At 43.7% G+C, this 18,529-nt stretch overlaps 1 protein-coding gene across 1 annotated transcript in view; it reads right to left on the minus strand.

Annotated features, from left to right (window-relative positions):
- Positions 1 to 18,529, minus strand: part of immp2l (inner mitochondrial membrane peptidase subunit 2) — a 503,188-nt gene that overhangs the window by 22,202 nt on the left and 462,457 nt on the right. Inside the window, exon 5 of the mRNA XM_084335406.1 lies at positions 18,110 to 18,212. Within this exon, the coding sequence (XP_084191532.1) occupies positions 18,110 to 18,212 (103 nt within the window). The remainder of the gene's footprint in view (positions 1 to 18,109; positions 18,213 to 18,529) is intronic.

The raw sequence follows: 18,529 nt of genomic DNA on the forward strand, positions 1-18,529 counted from the left end.
AGTGATGCATTTGCAGTCATGAAAGGCACCATATTTCCCATACTAACAAAATAACATAACTTGCATGCTATCCCCTCCTTCTATTTTCTGCTTTATAACCAATAACATTCATAACTATTCTTATAACAAACTAATACATTTCCATGACTGCAAAATATCAACCACAAATTGAAGCACAATTATCTAAATGTACAAGGTATACACATACATTGATCATTTAGCTGACACTTTTATCCAAAAGCGACTCACAGGTTCTGTATGACAGGACATCAAAAAGGGCACAACTCTATCAGCTGAGTAACAATGGTCATCAAAGTGTTGAGTGCTACAATGTAGGTTAGTTTATTAGGACAAATGCATGATAGTAAGGTTAGCTAGGGTTAGATTTATTTGTATCAGTTGAAAGCAGGATAATCATTTACACAATGATTATCAAAATGCACAAGGTGTATTAGAGGTAATTAAATTAATGCTACTTAAAAGTAGACGAGAAAATGAATGGATGTATTTCATGCAAAATTAACTGGCTGCCTAGAATTTATGTTTTCCCCATGCTAAATTATGACGAGCCACACTGAGACGTGAAGAACAACCGAGACGTCATGGCGAGGTAAGTATCTTGAAGAAACACACCATCGTACGCGGCCTGAGGTAAGGTCAACTTCAATTTAACATCACAGACTATGAAGAGAAAGAGCTATTTTATCTGATTCAAGACTTTGGCCATTCATTTACAATTTTATTTAAAGCCTAATGCTGTAAGATCTAGTTAGATACAAGATCTGATAAGATTGTAGTGAATGTGACCTTCTTGACATAAGGAATCACTGCTAATGCAATTGGCTTGCATTTCCTATTTTCAATTAAGTGATTTTATTTACAATGAATTGAATTAATCCCAAAATGATTTTCCTCTTTTGCAGAAAGGCGTTGAATCATTTATGTGAGGAGGTTTTCTAAGGCAATTTTATCATCCTCAGATCATATTGGTGAGAGGACACGACAAGTGAGAAGGAGTGAGACGACGCGTGACCTGAACCACGAACGACGGCAGGACCAGGCAGAGAGGAACACAACCCAGCGACCTGAGCGACCCACGACAGCATACTACCACCAGGGACACCGCCAAGGAGCTGCGGACACAACCAGGGCGACGACAACAACCGTGGGAGAACCACCAGCCCACACAACACAGACGTCCCCAAAGGAAGGGGAGCAGAGACAGAAAGGACGACATGCAGCCTCACCCCGGCGACCCGCGGCAGACCATCTGCAAAAGGGAACTGAAGTCCCCGACCATCAAGGTGGATTCCCATGACAAGATTGTCATCCGTGTGAGAGAGAGCGTCCTACAGACAGGCCACTACACCAGCAAACCCTCGCCCCTCTGGTACCGCGATGACGGGGAGCAGGGGACCAACCACCACACAGCACGTTCAAAACCACCCTACCGCCATGTCTCTAGGCCTGATAAAGGTCAAGCGTGAGCACAGTGGCAGACATGTGATGGTGGTGGAGAACAACATAGGCTCCAGGAAAAGAGTCTGCAAGGCCACTACTAGTATACTGCTACCGGTGACCCTTGACAAGGTACACAGGGAGTGGACGACAACCTCCTATAGGCCCCCTCTGAATGATGGAGGAGTGAATGATTGACGACTGCACCGTCAAGAAGAGAGACACATCATCAGAGACCTGTGAACCAAGAGACTTCTGAACACACAGTGTCCACATTGTTATGTATTTATTTAATTTTTATGTGTTACTGTTTGGCCCTGCCACACGACCGACAGAGAACACCTTGTCAACAACGATGCAACATCATTCAGATTAATACCTTCACAAGCAGGAAACTTTTCACACAATTGTATGTATCTGCAAAACGATGAACTAGGGATGTGATGAAAAGAAATCAATGAGAAAGCATTAACAATGGTTAGTAATAATGAGCTAAAATGTATTGCTGAAGGAAGAAGTGGTCACATGATCACATTACATCACATTTGAATGACTTAAGTTACAAAATTGTATTGTCAGACAAGAAAGAATCAGTTGTTTTATTCTCTCATAGAAGAGGACATGTAACGTTGTTGTTTTGCACCTGTATGGTGAACAGTTGATGCACTAGAATTACATACAGAAGCGATGCATAAGACGTTTTATCTCCTCATTTATAGAGAAGAAATGGAGAAAATTGCCTGATTCTAAGTAAAGACCAACAAAACTGAGGCAATCACAGATGAAAGTGACACTCAAACTCAGGTTAAATACAACTGAATCCTAAGTAATTTCATCAAGATGCATATATATATTTTTGAACAGTTTCCCATAATCAATCATGTTAGTTTTATTAACCACCAGGTTAACGGTTGTTAAAATGTTTTTGTACACATTAGCCTTATGTGTAAATCCTATTCCTAATAATTATGCACACAATTTTGTTTTTTCACCCTGTGCACTCTGACCACACAGAGACAGTGCATGTATTTAATTGGTTTATTATGCCTGTATGTACAACCATCACATTAGCTCCCCTGAGTCACGACATGAACGACTGAAGGTATGCCAAGATATTTGCACAGCTATAACTTCTAATGATTATGTTAATTGTTGTTTGATATCAGAGTTGAGGACCACTCATTGATATAGGTATTTTGAGCGATTAATAAAAGAAAAGGGTGATATCTATTCCCACATCTCTGATATCAAAATAACACAGACCGCAGTCCAGTCGATCATGTCAGGAATCATGTATATAAATAATTCTATTTTAAACTGTTATGCCAACCAACATCACATCGGCCAAAATTTTCATTATTTTAATTGTTTTCTATTTTCACTTTTACCTGTTCCAAACAATCCTGGTATATTATACATTAATCTCACCCACATTATAACAGAGAAAAGTGAGTATTGTGGTATAATATATTGTCCTCATGTAAATATACTCCCCTCCCCTGTGTCCCCATTACCTGTGCCCCCCCCCTCTCTGTGGAATAAGACATTCCCCTCCCCTTTCTCTCCAAACCTGTACCCCCCCCCCCCCCCCATCTGACCTATCAAATGGGACCACACCCCCCCCTTTGTTACCTATATAGATCTCCTCCCGAGATCTATCGAGGTCTTCTTACCTGGGTCTTTTCAGCTGATCACCTGGGGGGAAGCCCTCAGCCATTCTCTCTATGTAATTCTATCTGTTTGGTTAATAAACCCTTGTTATTATCCAAGCCTCGGTTGACTTAGAACATTCTTCATCAGGATATCTACAAATATCCCACACTACTAGCCGAATGAAAATGTATCTGTTTCACCTCACTATTGCTCCGTGATTATAGCCATCCATCCATCTCTAAAGCTAACCACTATTTGTAAAAGCCACAACCACGTTTCCATATTTGTAATAATGTAAATCATTGTGTCGTTGTACACATATTGTGTTTATAACGTTAGTAGATAACATAGCTTAGCTTGGTAGCTATTGTGCTAACAACATATCCCGACATCCGGCTCGCTGGCCGGCATGAACGGCCGACCCAAAATGGTTCTCTCCTCTCTGTACACCCCGTCCCCACGGGTGCCGTGCCGGGGGGCCCATGGACGCGGCGGCGGCGGCAGCCGCAGGGCGCCCGAGCCCGCAAAGGCTAGTGTTACACGATAGCTATGAGCTAACTAGCGCTGCGGGCTCCGGCGCCCCGCGGCCGCCGTCGAGTCCACAAGCTCCTCCGCGGGGACGGGGGCACACAAAGAGGAGAGAACCACCCGCAGGGACGGCGGGCTATAGGCTAACGTCAGTGAGTGTAGTGGTCCCGACTGCGTGTAGCAGGGACAGCGGAGATATAGGCTAACTGTGATGCACCGAGTGAACCACCATTGATCTAGTACTATGACCCGGACGGACATAAGGCATACGTTTCCTGAAGTGACGTCACGGCCGTGCTAGGCATAGCTATGGTGCTAGGTGCTAGCGTCTGATAAGCTTTTAGATTCGGCTCATTAATATGCACCTGTTGACCTGTTGTGACGTCGGCGTTTGATAAGCTTTTTTGATTCGCGCGTGCATGTTATTCGTGCGTGGACCTTTTTAACTCTTTCAGAGTGGCATTTCCGGTGTCAAATGGAAACAAATAAATAATGAAATTATATACCAATGATGTAAACTACCCATAATTGATCAGTAATATATTCATATATATATATATATATATATATATATATATATATATATATAATATTCATATTCAGTAATAATTTCATTATTTATTTGTTTCCATTTGACACCGGAAATGCCACTCTGAAAGAGTTAAAAAGGTCCACGCACGAATAACATGCACGCGCAAATCAAAAAAGCTTATCAAACGCCGACGTCACAACAGGTCAACAGGTGCATATTAATGAGCCGAATCTAAAAGCTTATCAGACGCTAGCACCTAGCACCATAGCTATGCCTAGCACGGCCGTGACGTCACTTCAGGAAACGTATGCCTTATGTCCTATGTGGCAGGGGCTCAAAACGATGACAGACTACAAAGGCGCCTCCCTCAAACTGAACAGTGACATCTCCTTAGCAAATGACCTCAATACCTTCTATGCGAGGTTTGATGCTGGTAATAACAACACCAGCTCACAAGCCACGGCAATGGGGGGGGGGGGGTCGGCTGCTGATGGAGGCGCAGTGTTCAGGGTAACAGAGCATGAGGTGAGGCGGACCTTTAAAAAAGTGAATATCAGGAAGGCAGCAGGTCCGGACGGCATCCCCGGCCGCGTCCTAAAAGTCTGTGCCGACCAACTGGCCCCAGTATTCACTGACATATTTAACCTGTCCTTAGAACAGGCTGTCATCCCCACCTGCCTGAAGAAGTCCACTATTATCCCTGTACCCAAAAAATCCAAGCCTGCTTGCCTCAACGACTACCGCCCTGTAGCTCTCACCTCCATAGCCATGAAGTGCTTTGAGAAGCTAGTAAAGGGCTACATCTGCTCCTCCCTCCCCATCAACATGGACCCCCTGCAATTTGCATACCGCCCCAACAGGTCCACGGAGGACGCCATAGCCCATGTGCTGCACACAGCAGCATCACACCTGGACAAGAGGCAGGGGAACTATGTGAGAATGCTATTCATCGACTACAGCTCGGCATTCAATACCATAGTCCCCTCCATACTCATAGCCAAGCTCAGGGACCTGGGCTTGGGCTATGACCTCTGCCAGTGGGTCTTGGACTTCCTGACTGGCAGACCCCAGGTGGTGAGAGCAGGCAACTGCACCTCCTCATCCATCACCCTCAACATAGGGGCCCCCCAGGGCTGTGTTCTGAGTCCCCTCCTCTACTCCCTGTACACACACGACTGTGTGGCTCAGCGGAGTAGCAATACAATCATCAAATTTGCTGACGACACAGTGGTGGTGGGCCTGATCTCTGCCAACGACGAGAGGGCCTACCTGGAAGAGGTCAAGGTCCTGGCGGGATGGTGCCAGGAAAACAGCCTCTCCCTGAACGTCAGCAAAACAAAGGAGATGATTGTGGACTTCAGGAGGTCGGGGGTCAAGGACTACAGCCCCCTCAGCATCGACGGGGCACCGGTTGAGAGAGTCAACAGCTTTAAGTACCTCGGAGCCTACATATCCGAGGACTTGACAGGGACCACACACATTGACAGTGTTGTGAAGAAGGCACGACAACGCCTCTACTTCCTCAGGCGCCTAAGGAAGTTCCAAGTCAGTCAGAAGATCCTTAAGAACTTCTACTCATGTACAATAGAGAGCATCTTGACCGGCAACATCACCTCCTGGTTTGGGAATAGCACTGCACAAGACCGAAGCAGACTACAAAGAGTGACACGTTCAGCCGAACGCACAATTGGAGGGGGGCTCCCCACCCTCCAGAACATTTACAACAAGCGTTGCACGGGCAAGGCTAAGAGAATCATTAAAGACTCCAGTCACCCGAACAACTGCCTCTTTGAACTGCTGCGGTCAGGCAAGCGATACCGGAGTCTCAAGGCGAGCACAGAAAGACTCAGAAGAAGCTTCTATCCCCAGGCCATCAGGCTGCTAAACGAACAATGAATGAACACTACACAACAACAACCACCAAACGCACATAGCACACACATCCACACGCACACACTCACTTTAAACAAACACACTGTAGCACCCACTCCACACACTTTATAGCACACACCCACTTTAAACAAACACACTGTAGCACCCACTCCCCACACTTTATATTTATTGATGAAGGATTGCACTACAACTCGTACACCTTACTGTAAATTGTACCTAAAATTGTACCTCATCCCATTTCTGCTTTGCACTAGATAGTACTGTACATTAGTACACTGCATAGTATTGTATATTATATGGTAACTCAGAACATTGTACATATGTCTATACCGAACACTGTGACCTCATTTTTCTTCTTTCTTCTTTCTTTTTCTTCTTCTAAATTACATGCTATATTATGTTATTTGATACTATCTTGTCTAGCACAGTCTCTGGAGCGTAACAGTAAGAAGCATTTTGTATGAAAGTATTCTGTACTTCTGTATGACAACTATTAAAGAACTTGAACTTGAGTAGGGTTTAACCTAGAGGTTGGGCTTTAACAGTTTGCAGAAAGGGTACAATATAGTATGGTCCAATGCACACAACTGTTAAGGGGATAAGGCTGTCCCCGAACCCTGTTTTTAGGGTTAGAACGTTCGCCAGGGTTTATCGAACGAACGTTCGAACGTTCGTTTTTTAAATCTTTTTTAATAATTTTCTTTTTTTATAATTAAAAAAAAAAAATTATAATATATATATTTTTTTTATTGTATTATTATAGATCCTACGGAGGGCGGCATTGCATAGTCTATTTGTGAAAAACATGTTGTTTACAGTGGTGGCTGTTCATGTAAACATGTAATTAAACAAAGCACTCAGAAGAAAATAAACAAGCTACTGCATCAAAGTTACTACTTATGATAAACAATAGCCCTTGCACACCGCAGTCACGTAAGGGGCTAGATAAACAAAGGCATTCGTTTTGTGGCATTAACGTTATATAGTTAGTGTTACACGTTCAGTAACATCAGCACATTATTTACCCAAACATAGCAAGTAGCAAGCACTCGTCCTCAGAGTCTGGCTATTCCCATCATGTCACTGCCATTGGCTCCGCGCCGCGCTCTCACCTGCCGTCTTACCCCACGGATGCGCGCCCGTCCTGGGCATCGGTCAACCATGGTGCTCCCACCTAAGTGGGTTAGGTGGGAGCACCATGCGCCCCAGCCGTCCCCTTGGGCTTCCGTTGCTCATAAAAGCCCTGAGTTGTACCCATTCTGCAGTCTGTTAATAAAGTTTTCAATCAGACACATGTATAGAAAGGCTTTGTTTTATTATAACATTCGTTGCAGTAAAATCATTATGACTCGTTTGGTCATCCTCATCTACGTTCTCGGCGGGGAGCTAACGTATTAGCTACGGTAAGTCTGTTGTGCTTCTCGCAAGCAGATCAATGGCGGCATTGCCGGAAGTAAAAAAACTAATAAACGCTTGCCGATTGGTGGTAACAGCAGAGGCGGGCGCAAGCAGTGTGACGTAATTGGCAGAATCGCCTGTCAATCAAAATTGTTCTATTGCATTGGTTGAGAGCTCTGGTTGAGATAATAGTATCCAGCTACAGCCCGGCAGACCATTCTGGTTGAGCCGAGCGCCGCCTCTTCACATCGCTTCAACCCTGTGCGCCTCCTTTATTTTTTTTTCACCGAACGTTCGAACCCATTAATTAAAGTCCGAATGTCAGCGTAACGAACGAACGTTCGAACGTTCGGGCTCAGTTGTAGATCCTCTTTAGAGGAAGACGTTTGTCTTGTCCACATCGGGGTCCCCCATTTTCAACTCGTAGTGGCATTTTTATGACACACAACATTCACGACATAAGCCCCTGTGGCGTCCGGCCCGCCCTGGCATTTTCCCCCCGGAAAAGCTCAGGGCCCTTCGGGTTAATCAGAACGTATCTGTGACCCGGCGGGCACAGGGTTGAACTGATCCGGTCCGGCGTGACCAGGATGAGTCCCGTGCCCTTTCACGCTGCTGCCCCTCTCCAAAGGAGAGGGGGATAGGTACACGTTTCGATCAAAAAACATCACAGGGGGCGCCACCAAGAACAATTATTTGCACTCGCACGAATGCTCCCAATAATATTTTGAGGTCGCACCGATATAATTTCGGTCGCATATGCGCCCAAATCGGTCGCAATTTCGAGCCCTGACTGAGGTCTACAGTAGGTGTAATATTGCACAGTGCTGTTTCAAAAAAGATAGGGAAGAGCGGAAGTACGGTCACACCCCTCGCTTATATACATGGGCGGATGTGGGTGTGGCCGGACAGGTGTAGGTGCATAGTGTCAGAACGTTTTCAATGTTCCAATATAGCAGAGTGTGAGCTATTACGCTATATAACTGCGTCGAACGGTAGCTTAACCTACCAGGACATTGTTTAGACACAATTTGTGTGTTGTGTATGTCATAAATGTCATGATGAATTGAAAATGGGGGACCCTATGGGCGGCCGGGTAGCGCAGCGGACTAAGCGTCTGTCTACCACCACAGAGACAGTGGGATTGAATCCAGCTGTGCTGCTTCCGGGTTGGCCGACCGTCCATACTAACACAATTGGCAGTGTTAGCGGGTGGGAAACCCGGCAAGGGTGGGTCCTGGTTGTTGTAAACAGCGACTCCTACAGTTCGGTCGGGGCGCCTGCACAGCAAGGGAAGGATCTGGGAGAGGTAGTGTGACCTTCCACCCGTTACACTCTCCCAGTGAGAGTCCGCGCTGCCAGGTGAAAAGAAGCGGTGGGCTGGGTACACGATCACATGTGTCGGAGGAAGCAGAATTCAAAAATCCCCATAACAATTGTGTGTATTGAGCCGTACTGTATTGTACCCATTCTGCAATCTGTTAATAAAGTTTTCAATCAATCAAGATGTGGATACACTATTTGACAGTTTAGCTGTGTTTTTGTTTATATAACTAGCATTCTAGTTTTCTTCAGATACTGTATGCCATCTAGTTTTATTGTTTACAGTGATGTTTATGTAGCTCTGCTAGTTCATAGTGATGTTTAAAGTATGTTAACTTTCAGAACCCCCTCATCCACCACCACACTTACCAGGCAACACTGACGTTTATCATCCTCACCACTGTCATCGGAGTCATCATCCCATGTAGCCCTATATCCTCAGTTTCCTTAGAAACATTTGCACAGTTTTGGTATTGACAAAGTTCTGTACATGGCAGTTTTGCAGACACACAGGAACATCTTCTTGTCTCACATTTGTGTCCATTTTCGTCCGTAACGTTACTCTGTGGATGTCATTTGTTTACACCCGATGGCTGTATCCTCGCAACAAAGAGAACTGCTATTGGTCGAGCGCAAGATACGTCAAATAAAACTCTGTGTTGACCAAGTATACGTTCGCGAGGAAAGATCTAGTCCCGACTTTAAAATTATGATTGCGCAAAACGGGCAGGATTGTAAATGGAGAACTTTTTTATTCCTAAATCTACACCAATATATCTTTCACCCAGAGTGAAAATTGTGTAGTCCGCCGAGGTGGGAACGGGATGAAACGATACAGCCTTCACCTTACGGCCTAAGTGGACCCAGACAGAGTGAGGTAACATAACATTCATTCATTCCACTTTGGTGCTTCCCAAGCCTTCCAAAGAAAGATTGATTAACTAACCCTCGCCTCTTGCTAGAATCTCTCATTTGGAGAAGAAAGAAAGAAAGAAAGAAAGAAAGAAAGAAAGAAAGAAAGAAAGAAAGAAAGAAAGAAAGAAAGAAAGAAAGAAAGAAAGAAAGAAAGAAAGAAAGAAAGAAAGAAAGAAAGAAAGAAAGAAAGAAAGAAAGAAAGAAAGAAAGAAAGAAAGAAAGAAAGAAAGAAAAAGAAAGAAAGAAAGAAAGAAAGAAAAAGAAAGAATTGATTGACTGTACAAACAAACAAAATTGTACATTGGACTATTGACAAAACCATACTAGGTAAATGACTGTACATTGGAGGGGGTTGGGTTAGGATATTTACAGGGGCCAGTGTTGAATTGCAGTCTCCCGTAGGTGTCCCTTGAGAGAGGTTTTGAAAGTGGGTAGTGATCCACATTCCTTTACAGCTTTGGGTAGGGCGTTCCACATTGATGTGGCATAATTGCAAAACGTGTTTAGTCCCTTATTTGAGCCGAATCTGGGTTTAACATGATTTGTGGAGCTCCCTCTGGTGTTGTGATCGTGGTATTCACTGACCTTTGGGAAGTATTTTGACATGTACATGGGTATCTTGGTCGTGTAGTGTATCTTGTAGACCAGGCCCATTGCAAGTTGCTGTACTCTGTCGTCTACTCTAAGCCATCCTAGGTTGTCAAAGTGGGCAGGGGTGAGGTGGGTTCTAGGAGTAAGGTCAAGCAGGGGTGAGGTGCTTTGGTACCATGAGGTGCAAGCATAGTCGTAGTACCCCTGAATGAGTGCTCCTGCCAGAGTCTTCAGGGTATTCTTGTTTACCAGAGAGGAGATTCGGTACAAGAATCGAGTTTGTTGGTTGACTTTTTTTATTACATTGGATGCCATTTTGTCACAGGAGAGATTAGCCTCTAGGATGGAACCCAGGTAGGTAATTTCATCTTTCCTTGTGACAATATTGTCACCCACTGTAACTGAGAAGCCGTCGGTCTTGCTGAGTTTGTTATTTGAACCGAAGAGAATGGACTCTGTTTTGCCCATGTGTAATGATAGTTTGTTATCAGCGAGCCATATGCAGATTCTGCCTAGTTCCGAGCTGAGGGTTTTTTCAACCTGTAACTTGTTCTTGTCAGAGACCAAGAAAGAAAGAAAGAAAGAAAGAAAGAAAGAAAGAAAGAAAGAAAGAAAGAAAGAAAGAAAGAAAGAAAGAAAGAAAGAAAGAAAGAAAGAAAGAAAGAAAGAAAGAAAGAAAGAAGAGAAGGAAAAAAACGTGTTTGCTTGGGAGCCAAATGTAAATCCTGACAAGTAGATATTTTTTTGCTCTCTCAGTCCATTTTGGGGGCGAGGAACTATACTCTATGAATGACTGGTATTGTGGGGAGTGTGCTGCCATACATATCAAACATCTGTCTCTCAGCTGAATATTTTATATTTTTCAATTCTGCACAGAAAGAGAGAGAGAGATAGAAGAGATGACGAGTGCAGAGAGAGAATATATCTAATGTTAATACTTTGTGGAACTGACCAGCATCTCTGAGTAGAAGCCAAAAAACTCAATATCTTTAATGTCTGTCAGTAAAAGCCATCTTTGCTACTATAAGGACAAGTAAATAGTGTCAAACAAGTTGACTAGGTAAAGATGCTAAATAAAACATAGCAATAAAGTCAGACACTGAATTGATATCCAACTCTGGCCACTAGGGGTGTAACGGTACACAGAAGCCACGGTCAGTACATACCTCAGTTTTGGGGTCACGGTTCGGTACGTGTTCGGTACAACATATATTAACCCATTCCGTGCCAATCACGATGATAGTCGGGTTAACTCGCCATCGCTTGCGTGCCAATCACGAGTATAGTCAGGTTTTAATCGTTATTTCTTTTATTAACGATATCCATTCATTTTCATCCATCCAACCTGATATTATCGTTGGAAATGGGTCTGAGCTTGCAAAAGGGCAAATACCGCCGCCTATCGTCTCCCGGATGGTATTGCACATCATTGGATTGGATTGGATGGGGATGTGCATCTTCTCGGGCATGCAGTATCGTGTTACCCCATTGACTGGGGAGGCTGGGAGCAGCGTGGATTATGTGTTTTGGACTATAACGTTGGATCAATGGACGCAATCGATATTTGGAATGGCGATCAGGAATTGGATTAATCTTTTTGCAGAACATCTGATGTGAGGTAAGGACTCTGTTACCAGTCTTGGGTTAATCAGATGTTCCTTTCACCGACATCGGAGCGTTTGTGTGTGTGTGTGTGTGTGTGTGCATGCCGTTGGCGCGGAGAAAGACACGGATAAGCAATTTTTCAGCCCGCTTCTCTAGCGTGCATAAGGACACATCTACTATCAATAATCTAGCGTTTATTTGAAAACGATTCATAAATCAGCCGAAAAATGACAACGTGTTTTGTGTATTCCACTAAATGGCTATTATCGCGTCTTTCTCTGGAATTACTAGAAATCTCCAAAACTATACTCGTATTCAAAACGGTATAAAACGGAAATGTACCGATGAAAAAACAATCCGTTTCGTACATGTTGACTGCAAGCAAGTCATTGATAAGCGACGGGTGTATTAGACCCATAGCCATAATTTAAGATATAGTTTAAGCGTTCGCAAATATCCCCGTCCTCCCATTGATTAAAGTGCTGGCCTACAAGCCCTAATTTGGTCATATCCGGCCGGCTCTGAATGTGTTAAGTTATACTTAGTTCCCCATAGGCTTGCCTTGGTAGTCAGTGATACCGGTGTCATTCTGTGTTCAGGCATCCACTGAGTAAATTAATTGCCTACCGTCCCCGCCCCCACGGTGTATGCTTGTTAAGTTTCAGTTTCACTTCTAGAGTAGATTTAACTTCACGTGAAGCAGAGAAAGAAGACTCTAGAGAAGAGGTGACAAGTTACACAACAATGGCAGAGGATTTATAAAGGGGAGGGGAGGGGAGAAACAGCCCAGTGTGGGGTGCGTGTTGTTAATTTGTTCTGTCCGATTGTCATCATGCCTTTACAAGCTTCAACGTTTTATTCATCATCTAAATTTGGCAATACAAGCTTAAAGGAACTTTTGGGGAAATTAGCTTATTTGCCATCTACCCTGGAGTTAGACAAGCAGATACTAACCATTTTATTCTCTGTGCATGCATTAGGCTTAGGGAACAGCCGCACTGTTAGCCTAGCTTAGCGTTATTCACTGGAAGTAGGTGTGCCAGTGTAGCCTAGTTCCCAACAGTCACAAAATACACTCCAAATACAACTCCAAAACGTTCCTGTAAACATGTTGTGTCCTGAGTATTTACCACGTGAAAAAAAAGTATTAAAAATGTGACGTTTTCGTTTTCTAAACAGATATATACTCTGATTTTTTTTTTGCAGAACCACTGCTGCCTAGGTGCAGTGATTTCATCACCCCAAAAGCCCTGTTTTCAAAAAACAACAGGGCTTTTGAGGTGATGAAATCATGATGGCAGAAAGTCCCACCACCCAGGATAAAATAATAACATACATAAGATAGAGAATAACACATTTTTGTTTTATTTTAGCTTCAAACACTGTGTTTTCTAGTCAAAACAACAGTAAAAAGAGTGGCAGATTGTTTTTCAATCATTTTTTTTTTCTCTAGTGAAATGGGTCCAACATGTAAAAGTCTGGAAACCTAAACTATCACATATCTTTTTTCTGTTAAGGAAGAAACAGCTCACATTATTCCATTAACACAAAAACATCCTAGTACAGTAACCCTCTAGTACTCAGTCCATCATGGTGCACACATATACACGCACAGACACACACACACACTCGCGCATGCACGCACACACACACACACACACACACACACACACACACACACACACACACACACACACACACACACACACACACACACACACACACACACACACACACACACACACACACACACACCTTACCATATCATGTACACAAGAATCACCATGTAGGTTAGCTTACCATATCATGTACTGTACACAATAATCACCATGTAGGTTAGCTTACTGTACCATATCATGTACTGTACACAAGAATCACCATGTTAGCTTACTGTACCATATCATGTACTGTACACAATAATCACCATGTAGGTTAGCTTACTGTACCATATCATGTACTGTACACAAGAATCACCATGTTAGCTTACTGTACCATATCATGTACTGTACACAATAATCACCATGTAGGTTAGGTTACTGTACCATATCATGTACTGTACACAATAATCACCATGTAGGTTAGCTTACTGTACCATATCATGTACTGTACACAAGAATCACCATGTTAGCTTACTGTACCATATCATGTACTGTACACAATAATCACCATGTAGGTTAGCTTACTGTACCATATCATGTACTATACACAATAATCACCATGTAGGTTAGGTTACTGCACCATATCATGTACACTAGAATCACCGCCGTGGATGGGCACTGTCTTAGCTCTCCTCTGAGTGGTGTGAACTGGCGGTCGTCAAACCAATATTAAGTTCAATGTGTTTTCTTTAATAGTTGGTTGGTCCGGTGACAAAACAAAAACTTTTTTCTAAATGTTCTAACTAAATGTTTGTGGGTTGTTCACAATAGCTGCGGTTACACGGACAATATTTCCTCAATCCAATTGAAATTATTAAGATTGAACATTTCAAATCAACCGTTTACATGGACACTAAATAAGCTGAACCGCGTTTACATGGCCCAAAGCATGTCAGCAGAATATTGCTTGTTTGACATGCCCTGAGAGACCCTGCCTACACTCCCTCTTGCAAGTCCCTCTTGCACTCATCACCTATTCTGCTGCTTGTCGTGTCTGTGTGCTCCCAACATTACAGCGACCAACGTGGGAGAACTGCGGATAGCGGGCAAGGAGGCTATTTCCAACCCTGAGAGCTAAAGGCAGAACACCAGGCTGTAGGGAATAGACACAACGTTAAGGGGTGTTTCATCTGTAAACACTGATGCATCACGCCATTGGGCCAGGGACTGCCCTAACCAAGAAGAGCACCACGCCATGGTGGAACATGAACTCAGACTAACGAGACAGGAAGGGCACTGGGTGAGAGAACCCCCTAACAAACACACTCCGTTAGAAAAGACAGAGGCCCATGATCACTTCTTTTCATGTCATGTCTTTTATTTTCTGCACCAAATGATGGCGAGTTGTATCAATAAGAGTATCGATAAGTATCGGTATCGACAGTGGCGGAAAAAATACAGTTCCTTTACGTAAGTAAACATAGAAATACCCAGATAAATGAGTACTCTGGTAAAAGTCCTCCATTCAAATTCTACTTAAGTAAAAGTCGAGAAGTATTTGCTATTGAATGTACTTAAATATCTAAAGTAAAAGTATGCATTCTACACAAGGTTTGTGTATTCCAGTGTTCCATTGACCTCTAAAGGTTCTGTTAAAAGTGGTATGTGGTCCAGTTATGCTATAACCTTCATACATTTTTGCCACGTTTTCTATGCAAAATCTTTTTTTATTTGTGATCAAATTTTCTTTATTTTCAATTTTTTTCCACATGAAACAAGACACAACACAATACAGCAACAATAATAATAAACAAGACATCACAGGACAATAACAGCAATAATAATAATAACAACAATAATGACAAGACAATAAAATTTATTAAATCAATAAACTAGTTATAATATAAATTTAATATAAAGGAAAGGACATACTATAAAGTGAAACATCCCGAGTCCCCATCTGCCCCGAACTCCATGGTCCCCACCCCATGAGGACCCTGAGTCCAGCGCCTCAGTGACCTCAACCCACCAAACTCATAACATTAACACATTGGGCGCCGGGCATTGTGCCCATCATTATACACAGTCTGCCACCGCTGTAAGCCTATGGAGATGTTTACCTTCTTTGCAGGGCTATAACTTTTTAAATATTATAGCTATAATCTGCATTACTATGGCCCATTCAACATCGATTATCTATCGTTCCGGATGTGGGAACGTTATATTTTTTCATTCATACATTGTTGTGTTAATACCGTCGAAAATATAAGTATGTTTTATTTTTTCTTTTTTTTTTCTTTTGGCATTTTATCGCTTTATTGCTACTGGGCAGTCCAGTAGAGAGAGACAGAGGAGGAATGGGAGACAGAGTGGGGGGAAGACATTCGGCAAATAACGACGGGTTCGGGAGTCGAACCCGGGTCGGCCGTGTCGCGGCTGAGCGTGCTATGTGGTTCGCCACTGGGGCGCCCCTATAAGTATGTTTTTAAGCTTTTCTGCTGTAATTCCAAAAACACTAGTTATAGGCCCTGACGCATATGATAGATTATCGATTGCCGTTTGTTTCCTATACATGCTATATAATTTTTTTTGAATGTATATGATCGGTATACATTATGCTTCATCATGCGTGAAGGAAAGGTGGGGGGGGGGGTCGTTTATAATTCCCTGATCGTCAGTAACGGCTTTATTTAGTATGGGTTGATATATTGATCAGACTGATTGCAAACAAAGAAATGGACAATCGAGCTGAAAATAACGTTAGTGTCCTCTTACCGTTCGCCGATGAGACTGGAGGAAAAATATCCCAATTAGTTGACGTCGATCTCCTAGATCCATTTCCGGTTTGTATGGCGCAATAAACGCCGAAATCATATAGATTATTGCATTTCTTATTTTTTTATCTACTTTTTCTCCCAATTTTTTTTCTATTTTTCTCCCGTCCCCAATTTCGTATTGTCCAATTCTACCCTCCCCCGTCTCGAACGCTGTTAGACCATGCCTCCCACAAGCCGGCTGCAATGTGGACGAAGCCTTGCATCACGTGTCCCCTCCGGTACTCGAGGAGGCAGCCGTCGCATCTTTTCACCTGAACAGCGCGATCTCTCAGCGGCGAGGGTCTGCGTGGGAGGGACACGCCGCCCTCGTCGCTTCCTGATTCTACTGTGCAGGCGCACCAACCGACCTGTAGGAGTCGCTGTCCACAACGTCCAATCCCCACCCACCAGCTTCCCACCCCCTAATACTGCCAATTGTATTAGTATGAACGACCAGCCAAGCTGGTAGCAACGCCGAGAGCTGGGCTCGAACCCAGCATCTTGTGCGTTGGTGGCGAGCGCCTTGCCCACTGCCACCTAGCTGCCCCGATTATTGCATTTCGAAAGCGATCCAAATGCACTAGAGTGTTTGTCTGCCGGAGGATAGTACTGCCGGAGGAATTTCCTCGATGCACCAATCGCCACTTCCGGTTTGGCGTGAGTGTAACTCGCCCGACCATCCACCAGGCGGCGGTATTGAGGCGTTGCAATCTCAGACAGGGTGCCGCTGCAGTCCGGAGGGAGGCTGGATGAATTATGAATGCCATGGCGAAAAAATTTAATATTGATCCCAAAAACTATTTATGCCGTTGGCGTTCAACGCATGGCGGGCAATAACGTTGGTGCTGCTGGCTAGCCTCTCTCGTGAGTGAGATCATCTCATTGGTATTGTCTATGGTTTTCGTGTGGAGCATTTCCACCTTTCCATCCAAGGACTGAATGGCGGCTCTTATCTCATCTGTTACTGCTAGGCGGTAAGTCTCAAAGTGTGCCTCGAGGCTAGTGAGGGCATTAAAAGTGTTAGTTTGTAAAAGTTACACACACACACACACACACACACACACACACACACACACACACACACACACACACACACACACACACACACACACACACACACACACACACACACACACACACACACACACACACACACACACACACACACACATTTCATCAGGAACACATGAAGTAATATTGCCCTGAAAACCGCACAAAGACACATTTCATTTCATGTGACACAAAACTCACTCACTCACTCTACCCTGTGACCACTGTCTCACAAAAACCAGTTTGACGAGCTGTCAACGGTGGGTGTGTCCAGACTTATTTGTTGATTAGAAAACAGTATAAAGCATGTCTGTAACAAGGAAGAACAGAAAAACTTAGGCTGTCATGAAGAGAGGACTGTGACTTTGGACTGCTGTACAACCATTTTGCCTGCTGAAATAAACCAACAGAAACAAGGAGCATTGCTTTTGAAACCGTTGTCCAGTCTCTCCTTTTGCTCGTTTGGACCAGTCTGCTTTTCTCATATTTACCCCAATAAGCACAATGTTTATACATTCAGAATCCAGGTTTGTTCACCAATGCATGCTTTTCAATTATTTAGTGCGGCCACTCATCAAGCCTCCCTGAGGCTCTTGCTCGGTTGGGGGGGTGGGGGGTGAAGGGCTATTTCTGGAGTTCCAAAAACGGAAAGCTGGACACGCAGCAAGAGGCTAATTGTGTTTTTCAATGGGTTGGACCATTTCTTTATGGCAGGGGGGGGTTAAGGGGGGAAAGGGGGGGCACCCTACCGGTCCAAAGCTGTTACTGTCCAGACTGTGGCCATGATGGTCCCCCTCGATCCAAAAGTGGCCATCGGGCACCCTCACAAAGCGGTTCTTATAGCCAAGTGTCCTGTGGGGGGGGGAGAGAGAGAGAGAAAGAGAGAAAGAGAAAGAGAGAGAGAGAGAGAGAGAGAGAGAGAGAGAGAGAGAGAGAGAGAGAGAGAGAGAGAGATTGCATCATTAACATACAAGTTCCCACAAAAAAAAAAACGGGAGATTCAAAAAGAAAATTGGAGCTGAGATCATTGTTCATGATGAATCTGATATTCGGGATAATTATCAGTTTCATTTCATTTCATTTTTATCATCGTTCATCAGCTACTAAATCATCCCTGTGTCGCCTCCCGTCTGATCTCTTAGACAAAAGATCTAATAGAATGAATTCAC

The sequence above is a fragment of the Notolepis coatsorum genome (genome assembly GCF_963971535.1).
Source record: "Notolepis coatsorum genome assembly, chromosome: 18".
Classification (NCBI taxonomy): Eukaryota; Metazoa; Chordata; class Actinopteri; order Aulopiformes; family Paralepididae; genus Notolepis; species Notolepis coatsorum.